Source organism: Lipotes vexillifer, unplaced genomic scaffold, assembly GCF_000442215.2.
Source record: "Lipotes vexillifer unplaced genomic scaffold, Lipotes_vexillifer_v1.1 scaffold1068, whole genome shotgun sequence".
Classification (NCBI taxonomy): Eukaryota; Metazoa; Chordata; class Mammalia; order Artiodactyla; family Lipotidae; genus Lipotes; species Lipotes vexillifer.
This window is the reverse complement of record NW_006789049.1, coordinates 187,503-209,635: the sequence shown is the minus strand read 5'-3', so window position 1 is coordinate 209,635 and position 22,133 is coordinate 187,503. Positions and strand designations below refer to the sequence as shown.

Below are 22,133 nucleotides of genomic sequence, written 5' to 3'. Positions count from 1 at the left end.
AAATATAATGAAATGTTATTTTAATTGAAATTTCCCCCAATTATAAAAAGAGCATTTAATTATGGAAAGAAATTTAAGAGAATATGGGGGAAAGAAAATCTCTCATAGTCACACCAGCTAAAGGCTGATAATTTGTTTCCTACCAAAAAATAAAAAAGAGTGGCAATAGTTATAGGGTTCAGATCTGAAAGCAATTATGTAACTGTTATGTTTGTACTATTAGTGAATTTTTATTGTGTAATTTATTTTGCCCTATTATGTTTCACTTCTGATGCTTTATTATGTTCTCAGCTCCCTCATCTCAGATGACTGTTTCCAAGGTCTGATTTTTAGGCCATCTTTTTTTTTTTTTTTTTTTCCTCAGTGATAGTTTATTTATTTCACATAAAAATCCCCCAAAGCTCATGGAAATGATGCCTTCATATCACGACAGTAATCAGAATGAATTGTTTTTGTTTTTAAAAACCACAAAACTCGCCGTTGGAAGGATGGGTGTGTGAACTACAACTTGGGGAGGGACTTATTATGCATCCCATGTGTTACAAGAGGAAAACTCAATGTTCCTTTACAAGGAGGGCTCGACATCTGTTGCATTTCAGCCAAAAGCTGCCCCGCAGATACAAATCTTTGGCAAAGCCGATTTCAGAGGATGTGGGTAGCAGCCCTAGGTGCTACCGAGGTCACAGTGGCCCCGTATGGACAGAGCTGTGTCTCAGAACTTCACACACCTGTGTACAGGTGGCCGACCTGGAGACAGCCACCCTGGGGGTCTCTCTCTATTCTGGAGGGGCTTTGCCATCTTAATTAAGCATTTGTAATACTGCTTACTTATTAAGCAGTAATACTGTTTATTGTTACTACTAATAACGTTATACTCTCTACATGTTTTCAGTATTATATCTGTAAAGTTACTTTGCTTAAAACACCCATGTTTATTGCGTGCTCTCACATTTACCCAGAAGAGATGTGTGTCATTCTGTAAGTGTAATATTGTGAACAAGATTTTGTAGGTTGTCTAAAAAATACATTTTTACTCTTAATTTTTCCAAAGGCTCAAAAAGAACTATTAGATACCGAACTGGACCTTCACAAGAGGCTATCCTCAGGAGAAGACACAACAGAGTTACGGAAAAAACTCAGTCAGTTACAGGTTGAGGTGAGATTTAAGAGGAGTTACCCACTACATTTAACATCTCAAAAAATAGTTTTCCTAGGTTTAATCTGATAATGTGTTATATTCTGCTTTTTGTTGTTATTCAGGCTGCACGATTAGGTATTTTACCTGTGGGTCGAGGAAAGACCATGTCCTCTCAGGGTCGAGGAAGAGGCCGAGGCCGTGGAGGAAGAGGAAGGGGTTCACTAAATCACATGGTGGTGGACCACCGCCCTAAAGCACTAACAGTTGGGGGATTCATTGAGGAGGAGAAAGATGACTTACTTCAGCATTTCTCAGTAAGTTTTTAAAGTAGTAAATGCCAACTCTAAAAGCATTGTATTTAGCATTTCCTTGATGCCTTCTGTATAAATGTCAAATGTTTTATAGATTAGAAAATTAAGTTATAAAATCATAGGTATTAGCAAATTCCTATTAATATATTTGAAGGTCAAGAAGCAGCTCATGCTATATTCCGTAATACTTCACATAAATGCATTTGTAGCAACAAGTTATTCGAAAGCTATATTTGATTTTTGCTTTAGGGTTTATTACATGGTTTACCAGATGTTTATAGTCAATAAGTGAAAATAGTCTGGGATGGAGACGAAATCCAAAGGAAGAATTTGTTAGAAGAGTCATGTTTAGTTATATTCTGTGTACGGTGGTGACCACTTACTTTTAGACAAATATGCAAATAGATATTTGCCACAGGTGAATGTTTTTATTATTTTGCACATAAACAGAGTATATTCTCTTTCTAACCACTCATTAATTCATTCAGTAAATATTTTTTGAGTGTTATTTGTGCTAGAGCATTTTCATACATGATCTCATGTAACCTTAAATAACTGTATAAAGTGCAGGTAGAAGCCCATGTGTACAGATCGGAAAACTAAAGCTTAAAAAAATCACCCAAGATCATACAGTTAATAAGTGGCAGGACCAAGGTAAAAATACACAATTGACTGTTAACATCCAGGATGCCTATTCCTCAAACAACTTTTTTGAGAGAAAACATTTTTAGCCCTATTAAGTGTTAAAGATGGTGAGAGAAATCTTAAAGAGCAAGATTTCACTCCATAGTTTCTTATTAGTTTGATGCTCATTAATCCTGTTTCACCCTGGCTATTAGAGAATGGTGGGTTGTTATAAGATGTCCAGATTTGAGAGCCACCTGGGCTGCAGTCTGTTTACTCCTGAGCCAGTTTTTTCACTAGCCTGTTATTTTCTTTTTTTGTAAAGTGTGAGATTGTCTTTAAGTGACTTCTTTGAGGAGTAAAGAAGATAATATATGGAGGAGCACTGTACATGGGCAGGGTGTTCTGGAGGCTGGGTGAATGTTGATTTTTGTCTCTCAGGGTTGAGGATATAACATTCGAATCTCCTTGCCAAAACTTGGGCATGGGCATTTAGACCCACTGCCAGCTCTGGTGAGGTGTATTAGATAATAATGTATAATAATATAAAGCAGAATTTTTATAAATTTGGCTCTGTAGAAAGTTTTAGTTAGAAAAAGTAGGTAATTTTGTTGGGTAGGAAGCTGCATGCTCTACCCTGAGGGTTATATATAAATCTTTAAGTTTTAATCCAGAAGTCATGCTCAAATGGCTCTCTTTCCTTCTCATAAGTAGAGTCATTCTAGAGTATCTAATAATAACCACCTTTTTTTTTTTTTTGCGGTACGCTGGCCTCTCACTGTTGTGGCCTCTCCCGTTGCGGAGCACAGGCTCCGGACGCGCAGGCTCAGCGGCGGACCGGGGCACGAACCCGTGTCCCCTGCATCGGTAGGCGGACTCTCAACCACTGCACCACCAGGGAAGCCCCAATAACCGACTTTTATATACATATATTTGTTAAGTCTGAAATAACGGCATTTGGTTCGCAGAAAGGGGCATGTCCAGGTATTTGGGGAAGGAGCAAACAAAGCCAAGGCTGGTAAGGCAACTTCAAGAATGAGACACTACCATTGGTTTCAGTGGTGTTTTGTAGTTTGTTTTTGTTTTGATAGGGTGCTATCAGACAGTCTTGAGTGCTAGAAACACACTACACTTGTAACAGATACTTGGGCAGTATAGTACTTTCTTTGAAAAATATACAGAAATACATATGCCTAAGACATTATTGAAAGTAGATTTAGCAAACCTATAGGGTAACTCTTCTTCAAGGTCTTTTATAATCCCACAAAGGCTAAAGTAAAATGTGTATTTTCAGTATTCTTTTACTGTCCTTAATGATTGTGAAAGGATCATGGATCAACCATATCTGTATGAAAAGGTGATGGATGGGTGTTAGTGAAGCTGTTCTGAAGTATGAGGACCTAATTCTAGAATCCTTCTTGTATTCATTAATCCAGCGGTCCCCAACCTTTTTAGCACCAGGGGCTGGTTTCATGGAAGACAATTTTTCCGTGGACCAGAGGGGAGGGGGGAATGGTTTCAGGATAATTCAAGCCCATTACATTTATTGTGCACTTAATTTCTATTATTATTACATTGTAATATATAATGAAATAATTATACAGTTCACCATAATGCAGAATCAGTGGGAGCCCTGAGCTTGTTTTCACATGCCACTCACCAATAGGGTTTTTTTTTTTTTTTTTTTTTTTTTTTACCAATAGGGTTTTGATGTGAGTCTGCAAGCAGTTGATTTATTAGGGTCTCTGTGCAGTCAAACCTCTCTGCTAATGATAATCTGTATTTGCACCCACTCCCCAGCGCTAGCATCACCACCTCAGCTCCACTGCAGATCATCAGGCATTAGATTCTCACAAGGAGCATGCAACCTAGATCCCTCACATACGCAGTTCACAGTAGGGTTCATGCTCTTATGAGAATCTAATGCCACTGCTGATCTGACAGGAGGCAGAGCTCAGGTGGTAATGCAAGCAACGGGGAGTGGCTGTACCCACGGGAGATGAAGCCTCACTGGCTCACCTGCCACTCACCTCCTGCTGTGTGGCCCGGGGTGGGGGGGCGGGGGTGGAGGGGATGGGGGTTGAGGACCCCTGCATTAATCCACTTTTAAGAATTTATCATATGGAAATTATGCAAATGATTCTCCAAACTGTAAGTGTGCTCAGTGTAGCACTCTCTGTAATAGTGAAAATGAGAACTATCTAAACGGTCAACAGTACTTTGCTGCTATTAAAAACATGTTTTTAAAGAATAATGACATAAGAAAATTCTCAGGATTGTCTTTTAGGTTAAGGAAAGGTGGGATAGGAGAGTATACGTAAACTTGGAGTGGAACTGCTTTAAATTGTTAGTTCTGGGTGGGAGAATTCAAGTTAGTTTTAATTTTTTTTTCCCTTCTAGGCTCTTCTCTGTTTCTGTGCTTTCCAAAGGAACATATCTTATTTTTAAAATCAGACTTTTTAACTTCACATTCATTTTTAAGATGAAACACCAGCATTTTTATACTGTATATGTTAAAACCAAATTTGAGGATATGTGTTAATCTTGGGCTTTACGTCCCAGATACGTACATGAAAAATATGCGTAAATTTAAAAATTGTTGACCTTTGAGCAGCATGGGTTTGAACTGTGCTGGTCTACTTGTACACAGATTTTTTTCAATAATAAGGCTGACAGTAAGTTATTACTAAGATTTTTGACGGTATGGAGAGTTAGCACCCCTAATCCCTGTGTTGTTCAGGGGTCAACTATATACACAAATTTAAAATCCAGAGAATGTTTATATACAATGGAAGTTATCTATAACAACATAAAACATGTATGATAATATATAAATATTTTAATAGTATATATCACTAGTCAGACTTTTTCTAGTAAAGAACCAGATAGTAAACACGTTAGGCTTTTGCAGACTTCGTACAGCCTCTGTCACATTTTCTCCTTTTCCTCCTCTCTCTAAACCTGTCCTTCCCTCTTCCTCTTCCTTCTTCTTTTAATAATTTTTTATAAATGTCAAAATAATTCATAGCTCACAGGCCACCAAAAACAAGGTGCTGGGCCATGTTTGGCCTGAAGGTTGTAGTTTGCAGACCCCTGGTATATATTATTTTATTACTTTATATATTAAATATTTAAGTTCAAAAATGGGAAATATGGGACTTCCCTGGTGGCACAGTGGTTGGGACTCCATGCTCCCAATGCAGGGGGCCCGGGTTCGATCCCTGGTCAGGGAACTAGATCCCACATGCATGTCGCAACTAAGAGCTCGCATGCCACAACTAAGGAGCCCACCTGCTGCAACTAAGGAGCTGGCGAGCCTCAACTAAGGATCGTGTCTGCTGCAACTAAGACCTGGTGCAACCAAGTAAATTAAAAAAAAAGGGAGGGCTTCCCTGGTGGCACAGTGGTTGAGAGTCCGCCTGCCGATGCAGGGGACATGGGTTCGTGCCCCGGTCTGGGAAGATCCCACATGCTGTGGAGCGGCTGGGCCCGTGAGCCATGGCCGCTGAGCCTGTGCATCCGGAGCCTGTGCTCCGCAACGGGAGAGGCCCATGTACCACAAAAAAAAAAAAAAGTAATAGTAATAAATTTTAAAAAGGAAATAATATCATGTAATATATAAATAGAATTTTGTATATTTTAAAGATAAAATCAGTGAGTCCCAAAAGAACTTTTTTTAAAAAAGAATCCTTATTTATATATCTTTCATTTGACAGAGTTAGGAGGGTATCAAAGACCTTCATGAAGAATTTCCTTTAAGTATTTTAATATTCAAATTTAGGTAAAAGCTGAAAATTTTAAGTCATAGAGCCTTGCTTAAGGGCATCGATAGGATGAGAGCTTAGGGTGCTTTCCTTCACTCCTGGGTAAAGAGAGGTTCAGCTAATTTCAACAGGGAAAGTTATTTATACCTAATGTTTGGAATACTTGAACTGTACTTTGGCATTTTTTCAATAGTATGCATCATTTAACTACAAAGATTTTGAGCTATGGTAGTGTGGTTTAGAGTTGTACTCAGTAATAATAGAGTGGAAGTAGCTTTTTTTATTTTCTTCTTCCTGATTATGAAAATAGTAAATGCTTCTCAGGATGCATTTAGCTGCAAGTAACAGATAAATAACTTGGAAAATATGGACATTTCTTTTCTTTTTTTTCAAGAAGTCTAGAGGTAGGGAGGTTTTAGGATTGATTATTTAAGAAACTCAGCTACACAGATTCTTTTCATATTTCTCCTCTGCTATCCTAGTGTGTTGGCTTTCTTCTTTAGGTCTTTTTCTTCATGGTGTCAGTCAGGATGGCTAGTTAGTGTGTTTCCTGTTTTTTCACTGTTAATGGACAATGTTATATACATCTTACTGGATTTGGCGTTTTTGAGGGAAATAATGTTATGTGGACAGTCAGTCCTGTGCATTGCAGGACTTTTAGCACCTCTGGCTCTCACCTACTGAATACTAGTAAGTGCTCTTCAGTCAGCGTGAGCACCAAAATGCCCTCTAGAGTAACATTATCGTCTCCCACTGAGAACCATTGCCCTAGGTTAGTTCGTAGGAGCAAGATGACTGGATCGAAGGCATGCGTATGTGTATTTAAAATTTTGGTACAGCTTGCCAGATAACCCTCCAGGAATGTTGCGCTAATTTAAACTTGTAGTGACATTGGGTGAGAGCACCTGTTTGCCCATATCCTCAACAGCACTTAAGTTTTGTTTTTTCATCTTTGCTAGTCAGGGGATTGATGAATCATGACTGGCACAGATTTGGCATCAGTTTCTGATCTGGGAAAATGGCTGTGTAGGTGAATTTCTCTCTGCATAACTTCTACCTCTAAGGTTCTACATGCTTCTAAGTTACTGCATATAAATTTTTATTGAAGATATGTAATTGATTTGCTCATATTCACACATATATTCATTTATGTTAATATTTGATTTATTTTGGGGGGCAACACACATATACATAGTCAAAAAGAAAAGTATGTACAATGAAAAGTAAGATTTCCTGGACTTCTCTGGCGGTCCAGTGGTTAAGACTCCATGCTTCCAATGCAGGGGGCACGGGTTTGATCCCTGGTTGGTAAGCTAAGATCCCGCATGCCGCATGGTGTGGCCAAAAGAAAAAGAAAAGGAAAGAAAAATAAGATTTCCTTCTACCTCCAGTCATTCAGTTCCACTCCCCATTGGCAATTACTGTTAACTGTGCATATGGTGTTGCTTTGTTTTTAATGGATGCATGGTGATTTATTGTATAGATGTACTGTACTAGATTTAATTAGTTCTGTATTGATGGACATCTAACTTTTCTCCAATATTTCATTATTTCAAGCCATGGTATAGATATGCGTGTGAGAGAATATATATGTGTATATAGAAAAATTAGATATTTTGATAGGTATATGAGGCAAGTCCTAAATTTTTTAAAGTATTTTTAATTAAAAAAATTAATACATGCAAAGGGTCAAAATTCATTTACTAAAAAGTAAAAATCTCACCTCTTAATCTTGGCCTACTCTTACAAGGTAGTTATTATTCTTGGATATACTTATAGAAAAAAATTACGAATATATTAAGTCTCTCATCAAAAAAATTTTACCGGGGCTTCCCTGGTGGCTCAGTGGTTGAGAATCTGCCTGCCAATGCAGGGGACACGGGTTCGAGCCCTGGCCTGGGAAGACCCCACATGCCGTGGAGCACCTGGGCCCGTGAGGCACAACTACTGAGCCTGCGCGTCTGGAGCCTGTGCCCCGCAACAAGAGAGGCCGCCACAGTGAGAGGCCCACGCACCGCGATGAAGAGTGGCCCCCGCTTGCCGCAACTAGAGAAAGCCCTCGCACAGAAACGAAGACCCAACACAGCCGAAGATAAATAAATTAATGAATTAATTTTTAAAAAATTTACCAAAATGGGATCGTTTATAAATACAGAGGTGCATTCTAAACATTGCTTTTTTAACATAAATATCTTGGCTAATTGGTATTTTCTTGAAATTATGAAGATAATACTCAACTTAAAATGTTTATTGAAACAAACTGTACCAATAAGAAATGTATAGTTAAGGGATTTATCAGAAGGTACCATATTACCTGCCCCTTGGGTCAAGAAATAGAACATTCCCAGCACCCCAAAAGTCTCCTTCTGCCCCCTTCCAGTCACTATCTTCTCTCCTCCTCAGAAAAAGTCTAGCCTCACTTTATTATAGTCTCCTCCTTGCTTTCTTTATACAGTTGATTCTCATTATTCGTGGATACTGCATTGCACATTCACCTACCCACTAAAATTTATTACAGCCTCAAAATCAATATCTGAAGTGCTTCTGTGGTCATTTTCAGACATGTGCAGAACTGTGAAAAATTTGAGTTGACCAGTGCACAAGTTCCCAACGGAGGTCAAATGAGGTGATGTTCTGCCTTCTCGTCTCAGCTCTCATCCTGTAAACAAGTCTTTTTTGCAGTCTATTTAGTGCCATATTTCTCTCATTTTTTTGTGCTTTTCATTGGTGATTTCACTCTTTAAAATGGCTTCCAAGAATAGTTCTGAAGTGCTGTGTAAGTGTTCAGTAAGGTAGTGATGTGCCTTATGGTGAAGATGTGTGTTAGAGATAAGCCTTGTTCAGGCATGAGTTGTCATGCTTTGGGCCATGAGTTCAATGTTAATGAATCAACAGTATGTATTAAATAATGTCCTTAAACATAAAACAAGGTTACATATTGATCATTGGCAAAAATGTTTTGACCAGAGGCTCATAGGAACCTAACCCTCTGTTTCCCCTAGGAACAATGGTTCAGTGTTTGCTAATTCAGTGCTTGGGTGAACTTTATGTGACAACTGCAAATAACGAGAATCAACTGTATTTTTATCACCTTAATGTGTATTCCTAAATGTTATAGTATTATTTTGCTTATTTAAGAAAATTTATATATATGGAACCACATAGTATATATTCTGTTGTGTCTGCTTTTTTTTTCCTTAACATTATGTTTGTGAGATTCATTCGTGTTATTACATGTAACAGTAGTTTGCTATTTTTATTGCTGTATAATTTTCAGTTGTATATATATACCACAATTTATTTTTCCATTCTCCTATTGATAGGTATTTGGGTTATTTCCATTTCATTTTTATGAACAGTGTTGCTATGAACATTGTTTTAAATGTCTTTTCATATATACGTGTACATTTCTGTTGGATATACATGGACTTGTTGAGTGAACTGCATCAGTTTTATTAGTTTAGATTCCCACCAGTGGTGTGTGAGAGTTCCTGACTTGGTATTATTAGAATACATCTTTATTCTATTTATTAATCTTATTTGTTACAAGTTACGTAGTGGGAGTTTTATATTCTTAGTTCCTGACTGCATACAAATTAAATTTCTCCTTCCTTCAGTAATATATATGCAATACATCTAATGCCTTAAAATTTCTTTTGGAAGATAGAACTGCTACCCTCTTTGGAAAGCAACCCAGTTAATATAGGTTAAATTTTTTTATATTGCTTTTTCTTGCTAATAAAAGTAATATAACTTTACTTAAAAATTCAAATAACAAAGTTTAAAGACATAATGTATAACATGGTGACCGTAGTTGACAACACTGTATTATATAATTGAAATTTGCTAGGAGAGTAGAACTTAAATGTTCTAATAACCCCCCCTCCCTCGCCCCCCTCCCAAAAGGGTAATAAATACGTGAAGTATGCATGTGTTAATTAACTCGATGGGGTATCCTTTCACAGTGTATCAAATCATCACATTGCACACTTTAAATATCTTACAGTTTTATTTGTCAGTTACACTTCAGTAAAGCTGGAAAGAATTTAAATACTATAGAAATGAACAAAATACTGAAGAAATCTCTATAATTGGGCTGTATGTTAAAGGATAGAGTAAGGGCAAGGGATGTCTGTTACACAAATTACCTGTTTTTTCTTTCCCCAAGGTTTATTGAGATATAATTGACATACAACATTGTATTATTTTAAGATGTGCAACATAATGATTCATATGCATTGTGATTACTAAAATAAGTTTAGTTAAAATCCATCACCACACATAGTTAAAATTTTTTTCCCCTTGTGATGAGAACTTTTAACATCCACTCACTTAGTAACTACCTGATTTTGAAAAGATGGTAAATGTATATTTGGGTTAGGGCCATTTTGATATGTCATTTTAGTTTGTCGCATGAGTCAAAATGTTTGGTGTCAGGTTATAAACATTTAACACCTACAAGGGATAATAGGAGTTTTTCCTTAAATCACAGGCTGTGATATCAGCAGAGACAGTAATTGACTGGTATGCATCTGGCCTAATGTACATTCTTGCCATGCAATGATCTGAGTGTTCTATGGAAATATTTTGCAAATGCTTCATGAAGTTTATCAATATTTTTCCTAGAAAAGCTAGGGTGAAACCCCAAATTTAAAAGAGCCCCTTCTATTACATATTTTAGGACTGAACCAAGAATTGGGGATATTCTACAACCCAGATCTGTTGATAGGAAAGCTGTAGGAATGATTAAGCTTTCACTTTCATGAAAGTTTGGGTCTCTGTTCTTTTGTCTCTGTTGCTTTGTCCTTAAAATTAAACTTTTGGTTTCTCTTACTGAAATTTGCTGGGGAGGAAAAAAACGTTTAGACAGTAGTAACAAGAAATACATTTGAAACTGCGTAGTTTTACCCTGAGATAGGATAGTAGGTGTTTAACATTTGTGGGATGCGTAGATGAGCTGCGGAGTATTTGTCATTGTTATATAGCATTTCAGGAAAAGAAGTGGGAATAGTTTTAACAGATATAGATGGGGATATAAGAGATGTCATGAGATGAATAAATAATTTTTAAATTACTTATATTTGTAAGGTTTTACTCTAAATATGTAGATTATCAAAGCCAAAGGCCAATAATCATATTAAGACAGTATTTGTTGTCCTCATCATGTCTTTTCTAAGTAGAATGACTGTATAATTTATCATCCAAACCAGGACAGATCTTAAAATTTTTGTGACATCAACATTAATCATGGACTATCCTGGGAAAACCAGACATGTGGTCTTCTAATCAAAAAGAACTTCACTTTTTCTAGCTCTCATTGGAGATTATTTGTAGATCCATTGTAACAGATTTTTTTTTTCCTCAAGTCATTAAACTTTTAATAGCACACAATTTGAAGAAATCATTAGTAAATGTGAGTACAAACTTTTGTGTTCTTCTAAAATCTATTTTAGCCCGCAAACCAAGGGTCAAAATTCAAAGACCGTCGGCTACAAATATCATGGCACAAGGCCAAGGTGCCTTCTGTATCCACTGAGACTGAGGAAGAGGAAGTCAAGGAGGAGGTAAATTTAACGATTGAAAATAAGAGTTGAATTAGATTGTTTTCCAGTTATATGCTTTTCTTAACATTAAGTAATATAAATTTAAAAATAAATATTGAGTTTTTTCATGCATGTAATTAGTTAAGACTAGTCTAGAAGTTTATTAAGGAATCAGATTAGGTGCAGAAATAAGAAAGCTCTTTTGAGGGTTATTTTCTGGTGTAGGAGAGACTGTACTTTTTTAAAATTTGCATTTATTTTGGCTTTATTGGGGCTCTGGACATTTTCATTTTGGTAAATGAAGACATGGATTAAGTGAACAAATTAAATTTTATCTGATTGTTCTAGTTTTCATTTATTCAAGTTCCATAAGTAATAGATTTGAGTTTATTTTCTTTCTACATATAGTTGGTTAAAATGAGAGTGTAAAGAAGATGGACATAAGAGGGAAGAATAGCAAAACCAAGGACTTAAATAATACAAGTACTAACCAGCTTCTTAAAACATGAGAATTAACATTGCTTTTTTACTACAGTATTTCTAATTAGTTTATTAAAATGGACACTTAGGCAGCATTGCAAGTTATTCCTCATTCATCGTAATTTTGGTTTTAAAAGATAGCGAGCATTTATGCCTGATCAAGAGTCTTCCTGACCAAGTGGGTAATTTTACATAACAAAAGCAGAAACATTTCCCTTGTTTAAAAACGAAAGAAAAGAAAAATCTTGGTATTTCGGGAATGTTTGTAGATAAATTTACTTTGTGTAAGATTTTAGATTTTTATTTAAATTTGGAATGTCAGTGTCATAGGGAAGGTATTATATTCGTCCCTCACAATCGGATATTAGAGGAAAAGTTTAGACGTTCAAATGGTTATTTATTTTCCTCACTTTTAAGATAATAGAATAAAATTAATTTTATCAAAAACATGTTTCATAGATATCTCCCTCCCCCCACTAAATGTTCATATGTTACTTATTTTTCTGATGATATTAGAATGGAAATCTTCCATTAAACTAGCAAAATTAATAGGGGAGAATAATATATATATATATATATATATTTTTTTTTTTTTTTTTTTTATTTTTTTGGGGTTTTTTTGCCCCCAAAGATACTTTGCATCACTTGTAAATCCAGCCTGGGCTTTGTATACTAGTCTGTTGGTCCTTTGGCCTAAAAAGCACTTTACTTAACTTTCTTGTGCCACTGAGCAGATTTTATCCTCTCTTTTCTTCAGGAAACAGAAACGTCAGATTTGTTTTTGCATGATGACGACGATGAGGATGAAGATGAATATGAATCTCGTTCATGGCGAAGATGAAATCTGATGCGAGCTGTATAATTTTTAGGAATATTGTTTAGAAGAACAACTTTTTAAAATTATTTAAAGTCAATGAGCCAAAAAAATTTTTTTTATTTTTATTTTCAACACAGTAGGTTTAAGGACAGCAAGTTTGCTATTTAAATACATCTCATAACTGTTCATGATATTAAAGCACCAAAGGCCTAGTGACTTTTACACAGTTGTGAAGATCTACAGGAATGACTTGGATAATCTCTAGAGCCTTATTTTTCCACACCACCTGTTTTTGTTGCTATTGGTGTTGGATTATGATGTAAATGACAGGGTGTTCAGAAATTTTATTTTGGATTATAATCTGCTGATAAAGTTTCATTAAATGTAAAAATCGCCTGGAATCTTTTATCTCTTAGCTATTATGGATGGGTCATCAGATAGTAGGAGATATTTGTAATTAAAATACCCTTTTGCTTTCAAGAGTTGTCTTGGAAGAAAAGTAAATTTAATTATTTTATTGAGGAGGAGCCCAATTTGTATTCAATCTGAATTCCTGGGGGATTTAATGTGCAGCAGTAAGTAATATTTTAGTGTAAATCATAACTGTTCTTCAGTGCTATAAGGCAATGGTAGCTAGCTCTGTGGGATTTCCATTCTGTCATCATATTAACTCTCCTGGACTTCTGCCACTGATTTTTAGTTTGCTTTGAAATTATTGAGCACTGGTTCAGTTGGTCCTTTTTTTTTCCTTTCTTTTTTTTAACATTCTCAGAATATAAAAGGCTTTCACCTGTTGCCCCTTTCTCGTCCCCATTTTCTTTCTCCTACCTTTTTATTAATAGCCTGACTTACCCATTATTGAGATAAGTGATTCTTTTGGACCACCAAAAGTCAGTCCCCAATAAAAAGTTTAAACCAGCACCTTGATAAACAAGTGATATTTTGATGAGAATAATGGAAGGATTTGTGGGGAGAGAGTCACCAGCTTTTTTTTTTCTTTTTTTAAAGCTTCACTTTAGTTAATAGTTATGCAGAAGGGTTTGAAAGTGTGTGAAATTCTTGCCCTAAATTTAAACCATGATGGTGAGGTGACTGGGGATAGGTTGGGGGTGGGATGGGGTAGGGGGATGGGTATGCTAGTAATAAATGGGAGTCATAACTTGACTTTGATCAGATGACCTTATATTTTCATAATTTTGTAGCTTGTTGCTATCCATGAACATATGCATCCTTCAGTAGACGGTTTCCTTCACTGTGTGCATTTTTACTGTACACTGTATAGAGTATCTGTTAAGTAAAATATATCTGTAAATTTATGTCCTTGTGTTCTGAATGTTAGATGGAAAAGCAGAGGAGCAACACTACACTGTATTGACCCCTGGGGAAATAAAATGATTAATGTACATAGGATGTTACTTTTTCAAGGATATACACAGCTATGTTTTTATAGTACATGTGGTGTGAAAATTTGAAACCTCCTGTTGGCTTCAGAAGGTTCTTGGTGATCACTATGTCAAGGATTTTGTTTCCTGAGGTGAAGACTGTTTCTCAAGATAGAAACTATTCACTAAGAAACTTAAAACCATCAGGACTCTAGATTTACTTGGCTACAAGAAGTTAAATCCCATGTTCTGACTATCTTTCCTCTTCTACATGTTTTCCTGGAATGATGTGTCAAACCAGGATCATTTTTAAGTTTTCATGTAATTTTCCCTTCATAATAATAAGGACTTCCTCTTTCTAGGTTATAGTTATATTTCTGATAACACAAAGCTAAAATAAGCTTATAAAAGAAGGAGAACATTGCAGTGGGGTAGAGTAAGCAATCTTCTTCCTCCTCCGTCATCTCTAACGAAATTTTCCTGATGTCTGTGGCTCAGTCGGTATATATTTTGAAAGATTCATTGTGGTGAATATTTTGAGTCCTGACAGTTTAAACGTGATAGAGGGAACAAAGGATTTATATATTTTTTGTACAAAGTTTTTTCTTAAACTGTATAATTTTGTAAATAATTTGTTTGGTTTTTTTGTGTACTAAAACTACCAGCGTATAGATTTCAATAAGAATTGTTGTATTTTTGTATTTGGAAACTGAAAATTACAGTAAATTAATGGAGCTGTAAGGAAATTTTCAGTAGACTGACAATTCAGCAGAGTGAGATTCCTTTTCATATGATTTTTTAACCTAAAATTGACATCTTATTACACTCTCAGTACAGAGAGAGTTGAGGATTTGTTTGACCTTTTTAGTTCTTGGGGGAGAGGGGGGTGAAAGAGAAGGATGTTAAAGTGAAGAATAGCTAGACACTTTTTCGAGTAAGTTTTGAGGCCCTTTATATAAAACTTAGTTTTCGATACACCTAAAATACTTCATAAACGTCTTTACTAAGACGTCTAAAACATGTTTGACTCTCAAAAATGTATTCAAAATATGCGTTAAATATAATATTAGAAAATTTAAGTTAAGGTTAGCATAAACTAGTTAAATGTATATATTTTTCCCTTTAGGACTGAGATCCGCAAGCATTAGAATTTCTCTTAAAAGTGAGTAACTATGACTTGTTTTCTTGGCATCTTCACTTACAGAAATAACATATACCATCTGAGGCAAATTCTGTTCTTTTTAATGTGTATGACATCTTTCTAAGTGACCGTTGAGCAATAACAACCACCAGCCTGGCTCGGTCATCTTGGTTTACTAGTGGATTGCTGCCCAGGCTTAAGAGGTAACCCCGGGGAATGCAGAATTTCCCTCAATTTCTTCATGCTGTAACATTGAGAAAACATTGCCAGTAGCTAAGGTGATAAATTGGAAAACGTCTTGTTAGGGTGAAAAAAAGAGGTCCATGCTGATGGATCATTATTTCAAAAAAAAAGAAAAAAAAAATCATGTGAAAAGGAATAGCGGTTCCTCTTGATGTATAGTATGCCTGTATTATAGTTTTTACAAAATTGTGAACTTGTGTAATAGTATAATAGGAGATATTGTTGAATTTCTAACTGTTTATACATTTAAATTCATATATGTAATGTTTGTTTTATCAATTACAATCTGAATTTCTAAGAAGCATGTTGACTTTTGCAATAAAGATGCAATATGGAATGGTTCACAATTGAAAAAAAAGATAAAAGTGTTGCAAATTTAAAAGAATTTGGAAAATTTATGAACCATTCCAAAAATTATAACAATCACCAAAAGAGCTGTAATTCTGGCTTGTTCTGGAAAGAAAGAAAATGTATGTGTATGCGTGCTTGAGTGTGAGAATGAATGAGTGATGGATATGTGTGTGTGTGTTATGTTGGGTTCATGTACATGAGAGAATGCCACTCAATATGAATTTGGGTACCGAAGTCACTGGCTATTAAATATTCGGTAGAATCACTCCTTTGACAGAGTGGTCTTGAAAGAGAAGGGCATTAAAGTGTTAACTTATAAGTAACCTTTAACAGCCATATTTCTTTGTTCCTGGATGGATCTTGGTATCCCAGATAAAAAGCACAAACAATTTTATAAAAGCAATTATTTTAATGTTATCTTGAGGTTATTCAAGATGCCTGCAAACAATAGGAAGGACATTTTCCTTAAGCACAATAGAGAGAAGGGAAAGAACACCTTGAAGAGATGATCTAGGGCTTCCCTGGTGGCACAGTGGTTGAGAGTCTGCCTGCTGATGCAGGGGACATGGGTTCGTGCTCCGGTCTGGGAAGATAACCACATGCCGTGGAGTGGCTGGGCCCCATGAGCCATGGCCGCTGCCTGCACGTCCGGAGCCTGTGCTCCGCAGCGAGAAAGGCCACAACAGTGAGAGGCCCGCGTACCTCAAAAAGAGGTAGCAGCATATGGAAAGGGACAGAGAAGTGAAAGAAGAGATGATCTAGGGCTTCCCTGGTGGCACAGTGGTTGAGAGTCTGCCTGCTGATGCAGGGGACATGGGTTCGTGCTCCGGTCTGGGAAGATAACCACATGCCGTGGAGTGGCTGGGCCCCATGAGCCATGGCCGCTGAGCCTGCACGTCCGTAGCCTGTGCTCCACAACGGGAGAGGCCACAACAGTGAGAGGCCCACGTACCGCAAAAAAAAAAAAAATACGGCAGTTTTAATTGTGATGGATATTTGTGAGGAATAACAAGAGAAGGAAGTGATCTTACCCAAAAGGACTACGTGGTGATGGGAAAAGGACGTATATATCACTTGGGCTCCTATTTTCTTGTTTTAAAAACTGCTTTTCGTATAAAATTCCCCTCCGAATGTTTATGCATTGTCCAAGAAGAGTCGTTTTTTAAATCTCAGCTTATACAGGAAAATAATAAAGAATGGGAGTAAGTTTCATTTTCATTCTTTTCAAATAAGTTTTATTCATATTTTGTGAGTTAAGTAAATGGCAAATAAGCTGTGTGACCATTTATTTTGAATAGATGATAATTTATCCAGTAGATGTTTATCATAAACATGAGTCTAGGGCTTTTGGTGGGGGAACCAGCATAATTTTGAACATAATTACATTTGTTTAATAGTAACAAATAGTACTAAAATGAGCTCTCATTAATTATTGGTTTTATGTGATTTTTTTTTTACTGCTTTTGATGTAAATTATTCTATAGCCAAGGATAAATTTTGAATCACAAGCCCCAGTTTACTGTCTAGGCTGGATCTAATTATGTTCCAGTAAACATAAGACATGAGTGAGTATGTCAACCTGCAGGACCATTTTAGATTAGAGAGTCAGGGTTGCTTTAAACAAGTGGACCAACATTTTGCAAGTCAAACCTGCCCCATTTGGCATCATTTTTAGTCTCAAAGATCTACTTGAGGGGCCAACCAAGACTGACTCAAAAAAAGGCTATACACTGCTAATCCATGTATTACGAATCACCTTCATTTATGCTAAATCCATTTATTGCCAAGTGATCTCCTTTCTACAGGATCATCTACCATTTGGCCTCTTGCCTGGTTCTGCAATCGACCTTAGGTTAACTAAACCATCCCAAGCATTCTGAGATAGGCGACTTGATACAGGTGAAATTAAGGTCAGAACAGTGTTTGATAATTGTTTGCAGGATATTTGTGGTTTGAGTCTACTCTTAGACTTCTGCAAACAGATTTTTTTTGGTTGTGGTGGTTAGGAAGCATGATAAACACTTTTTCTTTGTATTTATGTTATATTTTTCCTTTTATGAAAGCTGAGCAAGGGAAGAAGGCCCTAATCTAATAGCCTATTAGTTTGTTTTCAATGAAAGTCTGTATTTCCTACATCACTGCAGTTTTCTAACCACTTTATAGAGTTCTTTTTTTTATTAGGCTGCACTGCGCGGCACGCGGGATCTTAGTTCCCCGACCAGGGATGGAACCCGTGCCCCTGCATTGGGAGTGTGGAGTCTTAACCACTGGACTGTCATGGAAGTTCCCATAGAGTTCTATTACTTTGATAGAGTGATCCATTAGTTCTTAAAACATTTGAGTTGGGTTAATGGTTAGTGCTTGATTGTTCAGAATTTTTGTTCTTTACTCAAATCTTTGTTGGGGAGTAGGGTTATAGAAATAAGCCTTTTAGTTGCCTGGCCATGTTTCTGTTGAATGAGTTTTCAACACTGCTTTGTAAGCACTTCATAAAAGTGAATGTCTTTTTAACAGTTTTCTAAAGTCCTTGTGATTCTATCTCTTCTTAGTTTGCCCCCAGACAGCTTCTTTTGTGAGATACTGATATATTTCTCTCAATTTGAAGTGAAATTAGATAATAAGGGCTAATGTAGACGTTGCCAAATAAATGCGGTTTTTGAGGATGATTTGGCTTCAAGATTGAGGCTGCTCACATGTTTACTTTGAGTTCTTAGACCAAAGGCTGCCGATTTATCTGTGTAAGCTTCTGATCCTGTGTAAACTATCTAGTGCTAGTTCCTGAACCAACCTCCAACAAAGGGTTATTTACTGTAGAATTCGAGATTTTAACATTTAAAGCCTGTAGGGGGCTCCAGAAGGCAAAATTTAGTGGGCCTTAGAGCAGTGACTGAAGCTTTTTTCACAGCAACTCAACAGTGAAAAACACATTTTGCACTGTGACCCAGTATATACGTACACACAAACCAAACAAAAGTTTACCAGACAATGCTTACCCTTACAATCCAGTATGCACCTGATATTTTATTCTTGTCAGGACCCACTACTTGGCTTTCAAAATTGCAGTTTGGAAAACACTAACCTATTGAGTTTCAGGGTGAATTGCATTTTTAAATCCCTCTTCCTGTGACATTGTCAATACTATTTTGAGTATAAAATGATAAAATTTTATCTTCTGTGCTTTGCTTGGAAAAGTAGTCTGGGGTCTGAAGTTGACCTTTAGTCTAAAATTAAAGGTGAAAATAATGTATACATCAATCTCTTTATTGATTACTTGATGCTCTTGAGCATGAAGTTATGTTATACTTTTTAATTTTTAAAATAGACAACTGTGAGTGACTTTTTAAACTTGCCTGTAGTTTTATATTTTTGTCATTATTTGCCCTGGGAAGGGAGTGGAATGCTAGAATATTGGTGCTACTTTTTATGAAATCTAAGGCACTTTGCAGGAATTATTTAAAAAACAAAAAAACCTGCCCACGCAATCCATACAGCTACAAATATTTAGTGTCTGTGAATCAAGAAAAGATTATTTGGCTTTGAATTTAATTTTGCATTTAGAGTTCACCTTAGCTATCAACGATTCAAAACAAACCAGGTTTGATATCTCTGAGAAAATTGTACATATTCCAAAATTGTTCCATTGAATTCACCCTTTTAAAACATATTCTCCCATAGGTTCATAAGAAATAGGAGATATTGATAAACTCATATAAAAAATAATTACTTAGTCCTTGCCACTTTTTTAAATCTTGGGCAAGTGTGTCATTTGTGTATTTACATGTCTGAGCTTTTCTACTTTCTAAAATGTAAAGAGAAAGACAGAACATGTCAGTGTGAAGGTGGCCATATTTTCAGAAATCCATAGAAGAAAACTATTGTCAGCAAAATAAATCAACACCGATCATGGAAATATGTTATTTGTACATTTCAGTATTTCTATCCTCTTGTCCATGTACATTCCTTTTCGGATTCCTTAAGCAATAAAACTTGACTTTCCTCTAATACCATGGTGACAAGTAAATGTTTTTAATTAAATTGGTTGATAGTTTTAAGTTATTCACTTTTGTGAATTCAGTTCAGTACAAGTATTGAGTGGAGACTGTGAACCAGATAATGGCTCAGTAGTTTGCCTGCATTCTGCTTGCAGCCTTTTGAAGAAGGTGCTCCCTGTTCGGCTTTGAAAACTGAGTTTAGAAGAGATTAAGTGGCTTCCCAGAGGTCACACAGCCTGTAGTGGTGGCACCAGGATTTGAACATGGGTCTGACTCCTGCGCTCATGTGCTTAACCTCTGTGCCCTGCTGCTTCTAATAAAATGGGATATTGCAAGTATGTAGAATGTCACTGGTCTTTTTTACTAGTGTCTGTCAAACACTGCCGTTCTGGCTCCATCTATCTCATCTGCCCTGGATTGGAACCGGGCTCCCTTGGGGAGTGATACTTTAGGTAGCATATTGGAAACCACAGAACATAGCATTTATAGATGCTAATTTGTGGAGAAGCATTTTAAAGTAATAATTTTCTGTGACCTCCATAATGTACAGCCAGCCAATTTGATAACTTTGACAATAATTTGGCTGTATCATAACCTATGTTTATTTTATGTTCAATTTTATCTTAAATATTTTTCCTGTGGCAAACAGAATTATGATAATCTTGCAGTATTTCTACCTTGCTTCTTTGTGTTTTTCAATATTTCTGGTGCCTTCTTTCTTTTAACCTTGGCGTTAAAAAAATCATGTTGTACATAAATAAGTTTACATGCTTTAATTTAATGATGTTTTCATATAGTATACTGAATTTTCTAGGCAGAAAGTGCTGAGAAAAGCAGTGTTTGTTCACAGTTATATTTATGCCATAGATTTGTTTTTAAAGAGTATATTCTCAGTGAATAAAACTGATGTTCATGTCATTGTTCTGTTGTTTATAGAGTTACTTGATTTTTTTACATGTTCAGATTTCTTATTTTAGTAATGTCATTCTGAATCCTTGTGGATTTCTAATTTTAGCTATTTTGGCAACTATGAGATGTTTATTGACTACTAATGATATGGTAATAATTGTCATCTGCAAAAAGGAAAAGATGTTAGCACCCTTGGGAGAAAGGGAGCTTTTTATTCTTTGACAGTCCATGAGAAAAGTAGGCATGTTCTAATAGATTCAACAGAAAAAGTTTTTTATTCTTGACAAATTTAGCAGCCATTGGGAATATTTCCAGTATGGGAACTGTATCAGGGAAATTGCTGAGACAAAAGAGAATGATTATAACATTCTGCTGGTAACAGTGCAAGTTTTTAGAAAGGTGTTTCCCCCCAAATTTTGGATTATGTCATTAAAAAAAAAATCTCACTGTCGTCAAATGCTAAAAAAGCATACATGCTCTTTTTAAAGCATTATCACCATATTTTGCTATGAAATATCAAAGATGGGGAAGAATTTTATACATAGAACTTAATTTCTTAGAATTTTTTTTTTAATCTTTTGAAAAATTTCTACCAAAAACTTAAAGGCACTTCTCTCCCTGTGATTTATTTAAATCTTAATAAATTATACATTTCTGCACTTTAGCCATTCATGTGAAAATTATTTGGAGTCATTGCAATAGAATGGTGCTGTGTGGTCTCCTGAGGCCCCAAGTATGTCAAAGAAGTTTCATCCACTCAGTTTTACATTTTTCAGTGACTATTATTGATAAAGTAGATAAAGCTGGACAAAAGTCTTTAAAGATTGAAGTAAATGATTCAAATCTGTGTAGAAGTGAAGACTTAATTTATGTAAGGACTGTATATGTTTATGACTAGCTTTTGTGCTTAGCTCTTGGTGGTTTTGGAAAGCTATCTATGAGTTGTAGGCACCTATTAATTTCTCAGAAATGGCTGTATCTAGGAAAACAACAAAAACAAAAAACAAAGAACCCAACTGGTATGATCAAACATGTTCAGAAAACTTTGAACATTGTCTGTAAAAACAGTTCACAGTGTATTTTGTCTCTCCTGTTTTACAAACCAGGAGGATTGCCTTTTTATTCATTTTGAGGTTTCCGTGATCATCACTGACTGTAGCTTGATGCTTCATAGACAGGGTGGAAGAACTGGATACAGTAGAGAGTTTCACTTGTTTTTCTTTCTTTGTGGCCTACGTGAATCAGAATCCAAAGAAAATTTGCACATTTAAAATAGGAGAAAAGTACAACGATTTTTGATAGTGTTCAACATTTTTGTAGGGCAATCCTTGACCGTTTTTGCCCAGAAACATAATGGGGTTTTTTTGTGTATGCCATAAATAAGAAATTAAGAAAACATGAGACAAGGAAAAATAGCCTGCACGCAGAAGCCCTTTAT

The 22,133-nt window shown here is 35.9% G+C and overlaps 1 protein-coding gene across 1 annotated transcript in view; it reads left to right on the top strand.

The window, feature by feature from the left end:
* The window catches only part of RBM27 (RNA binding motif protein 27), a 71,303-nt gene extending 55,428 nt beyond the window's left edge, over window positions 1-15,875 (top strand). The window contains exons 18-21 of the mRNA XM_007462393.1: window positions 1,052-1,156; window positions 1,261-1,452; window positions 11,291-11,401; window positions 12,618-15,875. Of these exons, the coding sequence (XP_007462455.1) occupies window positions 1,052-1,156; window positions 1,261-1,452; window positions 11,291-11,401; window positions 12,618-12,701 (492 nt within the window). The 3' untranslated portion in view covers window positions 12,702-15,875. The remainder of the gene's footprint in view (window positions 1-1,051; window positions 1,157-1,260; window positions 1,453-11,290; window positions 11,402-12,617) is intronic.
* Window positions 15,876-22,133: the final 6,258 nt, after the last annotated feature.